We start from the raw sequence: 14,601 nt of genomic DNA on the forward strand, positions 1-14,601 counted from the left end.
AAACTTTTGGAATCTGATTCCTGATATTATAATCTCGAGACACCGTTAGTTATCGGATCTTATACTTACATTGGCGAACTCAATGGTGGAAATTTATCATAGGACAAATAAATAGTTTGTTAAGTATGTTAAATGGTGAACTGCGGATTTTTATGCTGCGAAATTACTTAAATGCGAGAAAATGTACAAAATGCATATAATATGTAAGCATATAGCAATTATCCAAAGCTTTGTCAGTAATTAAACTAATGGCGTTCTCCTTTTGAATTAAAAAGAGAAAATATATAGTTTAGAAACCCTAAGTGCATTAAACTCTTATTTCTTAATCACACCGTATTATTAAAGATTACACACGCTCAGCACAAATTCTTTCCAAGTAATATCGATTCTCCGAATTGATCGTCATTCGCTATCGGTATTTCAAGATATATAAATATTCGCTCATCTCTCTATCATTTAAAAATGATGATACTTAAATCGTATTACATGCAACACACTTCATAATCATAGCTCCGATACACGCAGAAATACTTTCGATTGTTTTAAATTTTCTATCCTATTAAAATGTATAACCTTTAATAGAACTGTCGAATAAAAAAAGAATTAACAATTATCTATCCGAGAGATGAAATAAAATTATTGTTTTCCAACATATAAATGAATTTCGGCTATGTCGAAGAAAACGTATAAGTTTCTTCAAAATCGAAGAAGAATACATCTGGAAGACAACGTAAGATTTGACAAAGATAAACGTAAAAGAAGAAAGTAGAAAAAAGATATAATTAAGAAGTTCAGTCGCAGACAAACGGATTCAAAGCCAGGTATTTTGGAAATAGAGAACGATATGTCTATCCCGGTACAAAATTCAGAAAAACTTCCAAAAAGTGGCGATCGAAACGTAATTGATCCGCTTCACGGTGTAAAAGCAAGCGTTTCCCCTCCATTTTTACCAAATGTGTCAGTGCCTAGAACTTTACCTGCGACACACCTTGAACACCAGAAGTTGTCCTATACCAAAGACAGAAATATCTTACGAACAACTGAAGAGGACAGAAAGAATAAAAACATTTGGAAGGATAAAATCAAGAATGAAGCGAAGAATGAAATCAAAGACGAAATCGAGGATGAAGTCAAAGATGAAATGAAAAGTGACGAAAAGGTACCTTCGGATGAAAACGAATTTTGCGATCTGATAACTTGCACGAAAGAAAAACCTGAAAATGTAGATTTAGATGCAAATGGGATTTGCGACTCGATGACTTGCACGAAAGAAAAATTTCAGAAAGTAGACAAATATAGAGAGGTAGATTTGGATTCGAACAGAGATTGCATTTGTTCTGAAACTTGTGACAATTTTTCAGAAACACGCACGAAGCATGATAAAGAAGACAAGATCTCTCCTACGAAATTAACAGAAATAATCAATAGCTCGATCAAAGAAGCAATGCAGAATATCGTGAAGCAATGTAAAATGGTATTTAAGATGCAAGTATCCAGGATACTTCAATTTTTTACCACATTTTTATTGTCAGTGCACGCGCAAACAAAATGAAGGAAATTATTATTTTAACGTATTATGTATTTTACGTTTTAAAAAGCAGAAAGAAGAACAAGATGCCGATAAGAAGCCAAAAGAAGAAGCTAACTTTGATAAAGTTTGCTACGTAGATAAGGAAGGAATTCTGGTAGAAATGAAGCACGAGCATCGACCACGTACCACTCGGAATAGTGCAACGATAGAACGATTACGTAAAAATAACGAGCAGTTTGATAATCGTTTAAAATCTAATCGCCTTCGGGAAAAATATAATACCGTACGTACGAATATTAGAAAATTACACGAGGAAAAAGGAAAACGTCAAAGTAAAAAAGATAACGCGTTCGAAGAAGTAAAGAAAAAAGGACACTCAAGATCATTAAACAATGTAAAAACTGATAATCGTAGGATGACTGGAAACGTGAACATTTATATCTGTTCGGAAACCAGCGAAAATATCCAAGTAATTCTACTTTTTATTCGTCTCTAGCATTTCTTTTAAAAAAAAAAAATTGTACACTTACTGTTTTATTTGTTAAGGCAACTAGTAAACAAGATAAATCTCAATCATGTACGGAATCATGTTCAGAAACGACGACGGAACAGTCAAAAGTTTCATCGAGCAAACTTATCACTTCAATTCGGAACAAGCGCAGAAAATTTCAAGAACAGGATTCGATCGATCTTCTTGTAAAAAGTGAAGAAAGTAACGATGACAGCACTATCTATAGCTCAGGTCCATACGGAGATTCCAAAAATACGCTAAAAGTAGAAAGCTGTAATTTTATCGACGTCTATGACAACCTTGACAAAGATGTCCGTGTAAGCACTGACTCTATTTTGACCGAATGTGGATGCAAGGATATCGATAATAGCGATACTCTCATGACGATTGATAAGTCAGACTTGTCGTTTGAGAAATCGAAATTTGTTATATGCGACAAAATAGAGAAACCTTGCTCCACGATTTATACAACGAAGACTTTGACAGACTCGGAGAGCGACGGATGGTCATCGAATACGATTTGCAGCAGTCGAAATACAGATGTATGTATTTCGTCCGACGCTTGGTCCATGGAGCCCAATTTAAATTATCGTATTAACGATAGTGAACATCGTACATTGCCTATAAAAGCTAGTGAAAGCATATGTAAATATCGTAAAAGAGATCAAGGGTTAATTGATAGGTCTAATCTGCGATGCAGTTGTAAAATCAGAAGACCTTATTCTAAGACAGTGAACAAAGAATCATGGATGACTTGTAATTGTATAACAGAGGAAGAAGAAGATGTATGCGTCGATATGAAGACTACTGAAAAGTTTGAAAAGCCGACTGTAAAAGAGAAAGAAACAACAACTATTTGTCGTAAACCTTCAGAAGATTTAAAAGAAACAACGACGTTTGTACCATGCCCAAAATATTCTGAAGATGCGGAGGTCTTGGAAAAAAAAAAGGATACAGAAGAGTTGCCTGAGGAAGAAAAGGTACCTACTGAGCCAGAAGAAATCAAACAACCGGGTGAAACACCACCTATCACGCCAAAGTTTGTCCCATCGAGAACAATAAGACCTGAAGTAATTGTACTTAAACAGTTGTTGAAAAAACCTATACAACCAAAACCTGTAGGAATTATTGATATTTTGGAACAATCAACGAAAGATACGGTTGATTCAAAACCTGAAACCCATGTATCGCCGACTATTTCTAAAAAATACAAGTTGCGTAAGGAATATAGCAAACTTGAACCAAAGCAGCAAGCAATTGAAGAGAAAGAAGATAAAGAAATATTGAAAGAGGAATCGGCGGAAAAAAAATTGGAAGATGAAACGTTAGAAGAGAAAGGCGAAGGCAAAGTTAAAGATATGAGAAAAGCTGAGAAGAGAACATTAGAAGAAAAAGACGACAGCAAAATTAAAGATACGAAAACAGCAGAAGAGAGAGAGTTAAAGAAAGAAGACGATAGTACAATTATAGATACGAAAACAGCAGAAGGGAGGGAGTTAAAGAAAGAAGACGATAGTAAAATTATAGATACGAAAACAGTAGAACGGAGGGAGTTAAAGAAAGAAGACGATAGTAAAATTATAGATACGAAAAAAGTAGAAGAGAGAAGATTAAAGAAAGAAGATGACAGAAAAATTAAAGGTATGAAAAAAGCAGAGGAGAGAGAGTTAAGGAAAGAAGACGACAGCAAAATTAAGGATACGAAAAAAGCAGAGGAGAGAGAGTTAAAGAAAGAAGACGACAGCAAAATTAAGGATACGAAAAAAGCAGAGGAGAGAGAGTTAAAGAAAGAAGACGACAGAAAAATTAAGGATACGAAAAAAGCAGAGGAGAGAGAGTTAAAGAAAGAAGACGACAGCAAAATTAAGGATACGAAAAAAGCAGAGGAGAGAGAGTTAAAGAAAGAAGACGACAGCAAAATTAAGGATACGAAAAAGGCAGAAGAGAGAGAGTTAAAGAAAGAAGACGACAGCAAAATTAAAGATACGAAAAAAGCAGAAGAGAGAGAGTTAAAGAAAGAAGATGACAGCGAAAGTAAAGACACGAAAAAAGCAGAGAAGAGCGAGTTAGAGAAAGAAGGCGACAGCGAAAGTAAAGACACGAAAATCATCCAACAAATATTGAGACCATCGCTTCTTTTCAAAGGCTTAAAAATGATTACAGGTAGAACAGAACAACCAAAACCAAAGCCTGAGGGATTCGTGGAACCTGCATCGCCTGATGTTATTATCGATAAAACTGATAAAATTCCTGAAATAGAAACTAGCGAATTTCCAGAGAAATCTAAAGACGATGCAAAAGAAGAGGAAAAATCTATTCCCTCTAAACTGTTCGCATATATGCCGAAAAAAATACCTATACCGACAAAAGTACCTATACCGATAAAAATACCTATACCGATAAAAATACCTGTACCAATGAAAATACCTATGCTGAAGAAAATACTTACACCGAAGAAAAATGATGAACCTGAATCGAATACAGATAATTCAAAAAAGCAGTCTGTAAACAAGGAAAATAAAAATAACAATAAAAATCCGAATATAGCTAATTCAATAAAACCGCCTGTATACGAAGAAAATAAAAAGAACAATAAAGACAATCCTGGTTCCAATCCTTCGCAATCCATCAAAGGAGAAATAAAAAATAATGCAGAACATAAAATAAATTCTAATGTCAGTAAAAGAAATCCAAATAAAACAAATTTACTAATTACTAATAACAAAAATTCGCCTGTTTCGCCAATTCAAAATGTTGGTATTCAATTAGGAAATCAAGGAAATCCTAAAAACGATAAAAAAATATCTGAAACTCAAGACGTGCCTAAAAATCGCGAAATTCATGAATCGTTGACGAAACCACAGCTTGAGAAGGGAAACTACGTTGAAGAAGAAAAAGAACTTGAACCGCAGATTACTAAAACTCGAGAAGACAAGTCAGGTGAAAAAATGAATGTTATTGTGCATCCTGAAAAAGAATCTATCGCGGTATCTACGCAACCTGACCAATTCGACTCTCGTATGATATGTACAAACACAAACCCAAGTTATACAAAGTATACGGGCATTACCGATTACATTACAACCGAAAAAAGCACATGCAATTGTTATTATTTACCGATGCGTCAATACAATAACGAACCTATAAATTATCCTAAAAGTTGCTTGAAAAAGGAAAGATCCTGTTATCATACTATTTCTCAAGAAAGTAATCGTGCGAATCCATTCCGTGATAAAAAAACCTGGGAGGAGTGTAGTTGTAGAAGAATAATTCCTTGCAACAATTTTTGTAGATCACGCAACGAATGCAGGTAAATAAATATATTAACAAAAATATGAATTTGCATAAACATCCGAAATCTATTCACCTCGGTCGGTGTCTCATCGACAATTAAACTTAATTAGAATTAAACAGTTGTAGATTGATGGTAAACTGCGTAAACTGTTACAAACCTCAAAATAAATGCAACTGTAAATTAATTTACGAAAGGAAGAGCAGCAGCGGGTACATGAAATCGATGTTTTGTCTTTATTGCGATAAACCTCGCGACAAATGCACGTGTATGGCGACAGCACGAAAATGTTCGTACTGTGAACTGCCCATAGATATGTGCATGTGTAAGGAGCAGAAAACAATTTGCGATGGAAGACCGGTCCTCACTGAGTCTAATAACGATCGCACTATGTACGTCACTGCGTGGAAGCCTAGAGAAGAAGTACGACGTTACTTTTCTAGGAACTTGACCGATCTTAAAACCGATTCCATCATCAATGAATGCTGCTGCTGCGAGAAGCTTAAGCAGCATAACTCCGATGACCTTCCTTATCAACGATTGAGCGTTTTTTCTGACGTGATGGATGAATTACAGCAAAAAATAATCGAATCTACGTGTTGTGCGCGATGCCAAAAAGTTCCTTGCTGTTGTAATGTTAGTGTAGAGAGAGATGAGAGAAGAGAAGATAGAAAGATAAAGTATTGTATCAGGTAGGATGTTTTTACTACTTTAATTAATCCATTAATATCCATTATCCATTAGATAACTCATAATTTATAGTATTATTACAGTATTATTTTAATACTGTAAGTACATTATAAATGAAAATCACAGGAACAAAAGAACAATTTTAAAATTCAATATATCGTCAATGACCGCCGCGACAAAACTATTTTTCCACTTGATCCTGAGATCTTGAAAAGAAAATACAATTATTTCCTAAATCGTACATTTCCAATTCTTCGTCATTTTATTACCCTGGCAAAGGGTTAAAATAAGAAGCACATTTCGAAAATATTATATTAAGAAACTATTCGTTGCAGCCCTAAAACACGACGCAAGATTATCGCCGTATGTATGGAAAAAGCGAAAAATAAATCATTGAATAATTGCAAGTATGAGTCTAATCACGCTAAGAGCGACAAACAGAAAAAAGTATTAGTGGCCCTTTGTTGTGTTTGCAAAGCAACACCCTGTAGATGCAAGAGATCTAAATCCAGTCAGAAAAAGCTGAAAGCGAAATGTTATTATTGTAAAAATTCACCGTGCATGTAAGTATCGATAGAAAGAAAGAAAAGAGGAAAACGGAAGAAACGTGGAAATTTCACGTTAACGGAAACAACTTCTTTCGCTAATTGCCCCGAACGTAGATCTGGTACTTCCAGTTGTTGATTTTTTATTACATTCTTTACTACAGCTGCATTGCGGCCAGAGAGCGCAACAAGTCGAGGCCATGCAGGTGCACTGATTCACCTTGCCGTACGAAAGAGAAGGAAAGCACATCGTATGGAAAAACATCTACGAAACCGAAGAACAATGACGAAAAGACAATTTGCGTGCACTAATGTGACACCTGTCGTTACTTGACTTACAATTTGGAATACAAAGTCAATTGGAGCAAACTACCGCTCAGGATTTTTAAACAAAAGCCAACAAACGATTTACATCTTTCGAAATTTTTGAAAATGAACCCCTACTTCATAGTCTTCGATAATGTCTTTATACATAACAAAATTTATTTCAATTATATTGTTAAGAGCGTCCTACGAACAACGGTTCATACGATTCTGCTGCACTCACAATTTTTCATTTTTCACAATCAAAAGCAGCATTTTTATTTAGCTGATAATCGAACCTATCTCCCTTCCACTTCTCTTTCTACGGAATTTTTATGAAAATTTTCCAGTGTCATTTCCTTTCTTTTCTTTTTCAAAATTTATCAAAGTATATAATAGTGCCGAGGATTTAACTTTAAAATCGCAAGTATGTTTACACTAAAATATGTTTCAGTCTGTTCCATTTTACTAAATCATTCCCTCTTATGTGCATATATATATATATATATGCACAATCATAAAAAAAATAAGGTAACACTGTTTTAGTTACGATAGAACATTTGACATATTGCAAAACGCTCTGATTACGTAGCAATAGTTCACATATTAACGGAACGAATATTTCGTTTTGTAAATTATAACGGACATAACGATATAATAACATAGTTGTCTTTTTATGTAACATATGTAAAATAGAAATTAAAATCAAAGATATTAAACATTAACAAACATTTGCGTATGTCACAGATGCGTTAAGGCAAAAATGAATGAACGTATTAAATATGCGTGATGTAACTTGAATATAAAATAAATTTAAATAGATTAAGCTTCCTTTCTAATCTTGCATCTTTCTACAAAAAAAATTTTATACAATGTTAATCGTAAAATATACAGCTAAAAATAAAGCTAAAATATCAAGCTAAAATACAGCTAAAAATGTTCACAACATTACATTGAATGTTTTGTTTCTCCACTTTAATCGAAGAAACAAAAAGCAACCAAGACTTGCTTGGAAGTGTTATTTACCTCACAACTGTGTACAAAATATTTAAGACTGCTAGAGTTGTCGGGAGTAGGGGGTATCTTAGGCTTCATACAAGACGCTGTCTCCTCCATTTTACTAGATCAGTACGAGCTGTAGACGGGCAACGTGTTCTTCCTTAATCGTGTTCCTCGTTTGCTTTCGCTTTCAAATAGCTCTCTTTTACTTCAAGAATCAAATTCGAGTATCCTAACGCTCATTGTTTCTTCGTTTCGTGTCATTTATTTCTATTATATTTTTTTGTCAATTCTTAACGAGCACCGGTAAAAAAGAAAGGTGATAAATTTGGAAGAAAATGCAAGTGTACAGTGAAGATCCTGGATCACCCTGTGTTCCTCGTGATAAACTACTAAACGAGAAGAATTCTTTAACTCTTCGGGAACTCATAGATGGTTTACACGAAGCTTTTGAAACTGACTACGTGAATATAGACAGGGTTCAATATCTAATGGCCTCGTACAGAAGCAACTCCGCAGAATGGAAAAAATACGCAAAATTTGACAGATACAGGTAAACAGACAGCTTGAAAATTATACTGAAAGCTATTAGAATAATCTAAAGGAAAAATAAGGATTTTTGATATAAAGATTTATATATTTCAACGCTTCAAAAATGCAGTACGATATGAAGTTACAGTATATTGACTGAATTAAAATGTCAATGACTATAACGAGGGTGGTCACCTGATTCCCATTCTATTTCGTTTCTACGCGTCTTACGTTCGCGAAAGATCGAATTCCCCAGTAAATATTTTATCAGTCGACAGAATACGGCACAACTACATCTCAAACATAAAATAAAATTAACATAAAATTTACGATAGGTTATCATCTGTAACTGTTTCTCCGACCCTGGTCGTCTCTTAAATATTTTGTTTCATTCAATCTTAAGTAATGAATTTAATAACCTTGTACTTTGAGTATTATCTGTACAAGTTGACATGCGATCATGAAGTAACTGACCTTAAGAAAAATAAGAAGGGAACATGGTCGGATTTCTGATAGAAGCAAGACAAATTTAAAAGTTTACTGAAAACGTCATTATTCTTATCTGCAAAAACATATATTACGAGACTTTACAACGATCGCACTTCGCACTACAATGCTACAATAAATGCAATAAGTGGCATAATGTGTGCATTAGAAAGCTATCAATATTAAAACAAAAAAAGAGTACATACTAGAATTATTCCAGATAGTTGTACGATAATATTATTACAAATAGTATTTTCATACGAGACGATAATTTTGTTTATGTAATTAAAAAATTATAAATAACATCTATCAAAATCTATTAAAGCTATCCTTTGCATTCATGAAGAATGACATATCAATTAGTAAGTACAATCTGATCTTCTATTCGCATGCTAATTATATTTTGCATTAATTAGTACATAATCGACAGAAACTACAACCAAGTGTTTAGATCGTGATTAAAGCAGTTTGAAAGAATAATTTGTATAGTTTTTTCAAAATTAAAAGCAAAAATCTATGTTTAGAATGAGAAAACAAATGAATTAGTCTGAACTTTCTATTCTGTTCGCCTACAAGTTAACATAAATTTTCAATGAATATTACTTCACCAATTATAAAGATAATATTGATCACGTTACAAGATATATATATATATGTATAAATGGAATTATTACACGGAATTGCTACCATAGCCGGTTTCCACATAACACGCGAAAGTATGGAAACTGTAGTTCAGGCACAACCTCTTTACAGAGTAGAACGTACTATATCGAACGGAAAAAAAAAACGATTACTAATCGCATAAAAATTACGTCGAAAATATTCATCGAAACACTTTGTTGACTTCTAGTACTTCGTACGATTCACTTTATTCCGATCTAGTACATGTCCTATTTGCGTTTCGTAAATAGATATGGGAACATTATCTTGTAGCATGTTATTTAAAAATATAATACACAAAGAAATATGACGAAAAAGATTTGACATCATTGCAACCGAAACGTAAGTATGCGGAACACTTCAATGTTCATGTGTATTGCACATAAATCAGTAGTGTTCGTAGTATAGTACGGTGAACGGCTGGTTACACACACTTTCCACGTATGCCCCCTTCTCTTAAACATTACACTTGATTCAGAACATCGGTTCTTTGACACGCGACACTTATCGGGTCGAAAGTAACGAACGACAAAACATTCTCATGAACTTAGAAACAATGCCTATACCGAGTGTATTTCCAATCAGACTAATTTATTGTCGTGATTTAACGTGATTCACCGGTGCTTATTTAGTTTAATCATATAAGTTCTTAAAGGAAAATCCAAATGAATCATTGTGCTTAGGTATACAAGAAATTTAGTCGATGAAGGAAATGGAAGGTTCAATCTAATGATTCTATGTTGGGGAGAAGGTCATGGTTCAGCAATACATGATCATGCGAATGCACATTGCGTAATGAAAATTCTCCAAGGTGAACTCTTTGAGGTATAGAATGAAATATTCTATTTTTTTTTTTTTCTTCATATATATATCTATAACAAACAATTTTTTATTATGTTTATGATTTTATAGACACGGTACGCGTGGCCTACACAGCGTGAGAAACCAGAAGAGCTACAAGAATTGGAAAAAAATACCCTCGGTCTTAATCAGATATGTTATATCAATGGTATACTTTCTAAATATACTAAATTATCTATATAATACTGTTGAGATTTTATTTTGAATTTATTTATATACAACTTGTTACAGATTCTTTGGGACTTCATCGAGTTGAAAATCCAAGTACCGTGAATCCTGCTATTTCTTTACACTTGTATTCACCACCGTTCTCTTCCTGTTCCGTCTTCAATAAGCAAACTGGACAAAAAAGCTCGTGTAAAGTTACATTTTGGTCGAAATACGGAGATAAGCGAAACCGCGTAAGATTGTCATCTATTTTTCTTCTTTCTTTAATCATTTCTTCATTTTTAATCATCCTTCTTTCTGTCAATATTATCAATACCAAGTCAGAATTAAGTTGCAACTGATTTGAGTTCTTTCTGATTCAAACTCGATTTTAATTCTCTAAACTTGCAGGAAATCCAAGATGCTAGGTGCCCTGAGGATAACTAATATATCAAAAGTGAAGTTGATACCAGCGATAATCATTTGAATAATTATTCTAAGTTAAACAAAATAAAGAGATAGTATATGCATTTTTAAATACTATACCAAATGATCAGAATGTTCCTGATATTTTAATTAAAAGAATAAAAAAAAAAAAAAGTGCAAGATATGATAAATTTTGGTAACACGAAAGCAGTCAATTAGCTCTACATTATTTGAGACATAATAATTATCCCTCAAATAATATTGATTGCCCGGATCTCACCACGTGGAGGTTACTGCTTTTGGAGACCCACCCGATCCACGGCACCCATCCTCCCTTCCTTTTATTCAAATTTCATTCAATCTTATTATTTTCATTCAATCTACATCTGCATAACGTACATACTTACTAAGTCCATTTTACAGACGTGATATAAATGAATTTTTTTTCTATTTTAACCGAACGCGAAACTAAAAGTAATACCATAAAGATATATCCTGAAATAGAAAAATATAAATTAACCCACATAATATATATGTATATACATATATATAAACCTTCTTAAGACTCTTGAAAAATTGTATAAAGTAGATACACCTTAAAATCGTATCCTGAAACAGAAAAATATAATTAATCCACTTAATACACACACATTTAAAACTCTTACAAAAGACATATCATATAACAGAAAAATATAAATTAACCCATTTAATGTACATACATATAAAATCCTTCTTAAAACTAATGAAAAATTGTATAAAATACATATACCTTAAAATCATATCCTGAAACAGAAAAATATTAATTAACCCACTCAATACACAGACATTTAAAACTCTTACAAAAGACATATCATATAACAGAAAAATATAAATTAACCCATTTAATGTACATACATATAAAATCCTTCTTAAAACTAATGAAAAATTGTATAAAATACATATACCTTAAAATCATATCCTGAAACAGAAAAATATAAATTAACCCACTCAATACACAGACATTTAAACCCTTCTTAAAACTAACGAAAAATTGTACAAAGTAAGTATAACATAAAAGACATATCCTAAAACAGAAAAATATAGTTCAAATAAAATATTAGCTCACCTAATATACATACATTAAAAACCTTTCTTAGTACTAATTAAAAAGTGTAAAGAATAGGAAGATATAAATAATCAACCACCAACACAAAGATATAAATAATCATGCACCAACACAAATTTCTACAGTTCTACAATACAACACATTAATATCTAAAAACTTGCCCAAATCTATCTAAAAATCTATTTTACTTTCCAAAGCATGCAAAAAAAGAATCAAACACATTTTCTCTCACATTAAAAATTCCCTAAAAATTTTTTTGGATATAACACATTAAGATATGATATATTTGTATAATTGCATAATCATATAAACATTAGTACGAATAAACAAAGTGTAATAAACAAATATTTTTAACAGATTGTACTTTACATACTTTGCCCACATGTGATCATATAATTGTAACCTTTTATATGTGACCTGAAACAAATAAACAGATTCATGAAAAATACAGACAAGGGAAATTCTTATCAATAATCCTAAAGGAAGGCTTGAACAGATTTCAAATACTCTTTAAAATCACTCAAATAACAATTTTTTAGCAGAAAATCGGAAAATCTTAGTTTTATATATGATATTATTGGAATGAACATTAACATAAATATGAGTACAAATAAATGAGATATAATAATATAAAAAAACGTAAAAAGATGTAACTGAAAGCTGAAACAGATAAGCATTTTTATACACATTAAATATAAAAAATTATATATAAACAAAATTTAATATCAATGGGTTAAATATTGATATAAATATAAGTAAAAGTAAATGATATATAAAACCTTACCAAATATTAGTAAAAAATGTAACTGAAAAACTGAAACAAACAAAATATGAATCATACAAAAATTTGATAAAGAAATTATAAAGAACACAAATCTCTAACTGAAACTAAAATAATATTTGTCAAACTTTATACCTTGTTGTATTAGATAAATACTTGTTATATATTACATATATATATGTAGTACAAATAAATTTAATTGTAAGAAAGAATTGTTTATATTCATACTGTTTTGAAAGTCATTAAAATTTTTTTATACAATAGTACAATTATTTAATATTAAATTGCAAAATATAATATGTGTTTGTATATATCTTTATAATACTTAATAAAATTATTGTAATTTAAAGATAATTAATATAGATAACCATAAATTCACTTTCAAGATATTGCAATGATGATTTCCTTCAATTTCAAAATCATGATTTCAAACAAGATTATGTTATCATCTCGATACCGTGAGCATAGTGATAATAACCAAAGAGCAATCATAAATTAAAGTTCAAGTAATAAACTCAAGAATGACTTTGCATCAAATGATGGAAAACCATTCTTTAAAATCTTCGGCTTTCAGCCTCTTCTTTCTTCGAGTTTCTTGCATTAACCCCACTGAGTTCTATTTAAGTATTCTTAATTCCGATTTTTAAAAAATATAAAAAAAAACGCGTTATTAAGTAACGCATATTATACCACGACCAACCATTAAAAGAATGTGCTGTTCGGTGTACAATATGGAAAACTTAATATGAATCTCTAAATAGAACCAATTTCACTAGTTATACTTCATTTTTCGTCCGGGTCTAGAACCGCGGGCGTACTTAAAATCTAGGTACGAACCATAATAATACATTGGAATCAATTAATGAAACATTAATCGATTCCACTTAAGTCCCAGGTGCAGATATATCACGCAATCTAATACTCCCAAAATACGAAATACTATTTTATCTGCTTTTCCTGGATCTACCTACTTATAATCTACATCACACATTCACACCAGAAAAGTATGCTACCTACCTACCCGGACCTATATTTAAAAAATGGCAAAACAGACACACCAACACACTCACTCCACGATTCTCACACATAACACCCAGGTGCAAATGCCTACACTAGGGAGATACGTCCCGGGACGCCTCCGTCACCCGAGCTTGTAGCATACAACCTTTCATACATTAAGTTACGTACCAATGCTGAAATCAACTGACAACCTTAACGAGTATTGTGACACATCATCATCGTATATATAAAGTATCTCATCTTATTTCATATATTCCTTAATGTGTTTCAAAGATTTCATAAAATACTCTTTGTATATTTACATGTATGTTAATTATATAAATTATATAATAACTGTATCTCTTTGTAGTATCATTTTCACTTGTATCAGTTCATACAAATTTATATTTACACTTGTTCATACAATATCCATTGTAATTTATGTATACAATATACTTTAATAAGATATTTTGCATTCTTCGTTTCAGATCTCAAGTTTCAGATTTTGAATTTAAATACAAATTCAAATTTCGTATTCATGTCTTTCCATAAAATAATTAGTTTCTTCTATTTTTATTAATACATATCCAATTCATATCCGCTCATCCGATGCAAATTCCATTCCAACTTAACCACACTCACACATATGGAACTTACATCGTACACAAACGCTAAGTATTGTCAGTTGCTAAAAGTGAATCTTACAAATAAAACCGTGTCCACCACCTATACCC

General features: G+C 32.0%; 3 protein-coding genes across 3 annotated transcripts; all 3 read left to right on the forward strand.

Annotated features, from left to right (window-relative positions):
• Positions 1-134: 134 nt before the first annotated feature.
• On the forward strand, positions 135-3,282 carry LOC139991668 (uncharacterized). Its single transcript, XM_072011930.1, has 3 exons — positions 135-2,000; positions 2,078-3,202; positions 3,274-3,282. The coding sequence occupies exons 1-3, from the start codon at positions 1,692-1,694 to the stop codon at positions 3,280-3,282; spliced, it is 1,443 nt and encodes a 480-aa protein (XP_071868031.1). The 5' UTR covers positions 135-1,691.
• On the forward strand, positions 2,973-7,639 carry LOC139991354 (uncharacterized). The gene is made up of 4 exons (XM_072011338.1): positions 2,973-5,352; positions 5,457-6,026; positions 6,360-6,587; positions 6,734-7,639. The coding sequence occupies exons 1-4, from the start codon at positions 3,401-3,403 to the stop codon at positions 6,879-6,881; spliced, it is 2,898 nt and encodes a 965-aa protein (XP_071867439.1). The 5' UTR covers positions 2,973-3,400; the 3' UTR covers positions 6,882-7,639.
• Positions 7,640-7,984: 345 nt separating this feature from the next.
• LOC139991336 (cysteine dioxygenase type 1) lies at positions 7,985-11,192 on the forward strand. Its single transcript, XM_072011309.1, has 5 exons — positions 7,985-8,424; positions 10,232-10,373; positions 10,461-10,557; positions 10,641-10,810; positions 10,968-11,192. The coding sequence occupies exons 1-5, from the start codon at positions 8,210-8,212 to the stop codon at positions 11,001-11,003; spliced, it is 660 nt and encodes a 219-aa protein (XP_071867410.1). The 5' UTR covers positions 7,985-8,209; the 3' UTR covers positions 11,004-11,192.
• Positions 11,193-14,601: the final 3,409 nt, after the last annotated feature.

The sequence above is a fragment of the Bombus fervidus genome, chromosome 10 (genome assembly GCF_041682495.2).
Source record: "Bombus fervidus isolate BK054 chromosome 10, iyBomFerv1, whole genome shotgun sequence".
Taxonomy (NCBI): Eukaryota; Metazoa; Arthropoda; class Insecta; order Hymenoptera; family Apidae; genus Bombus; species Bombus fervidus.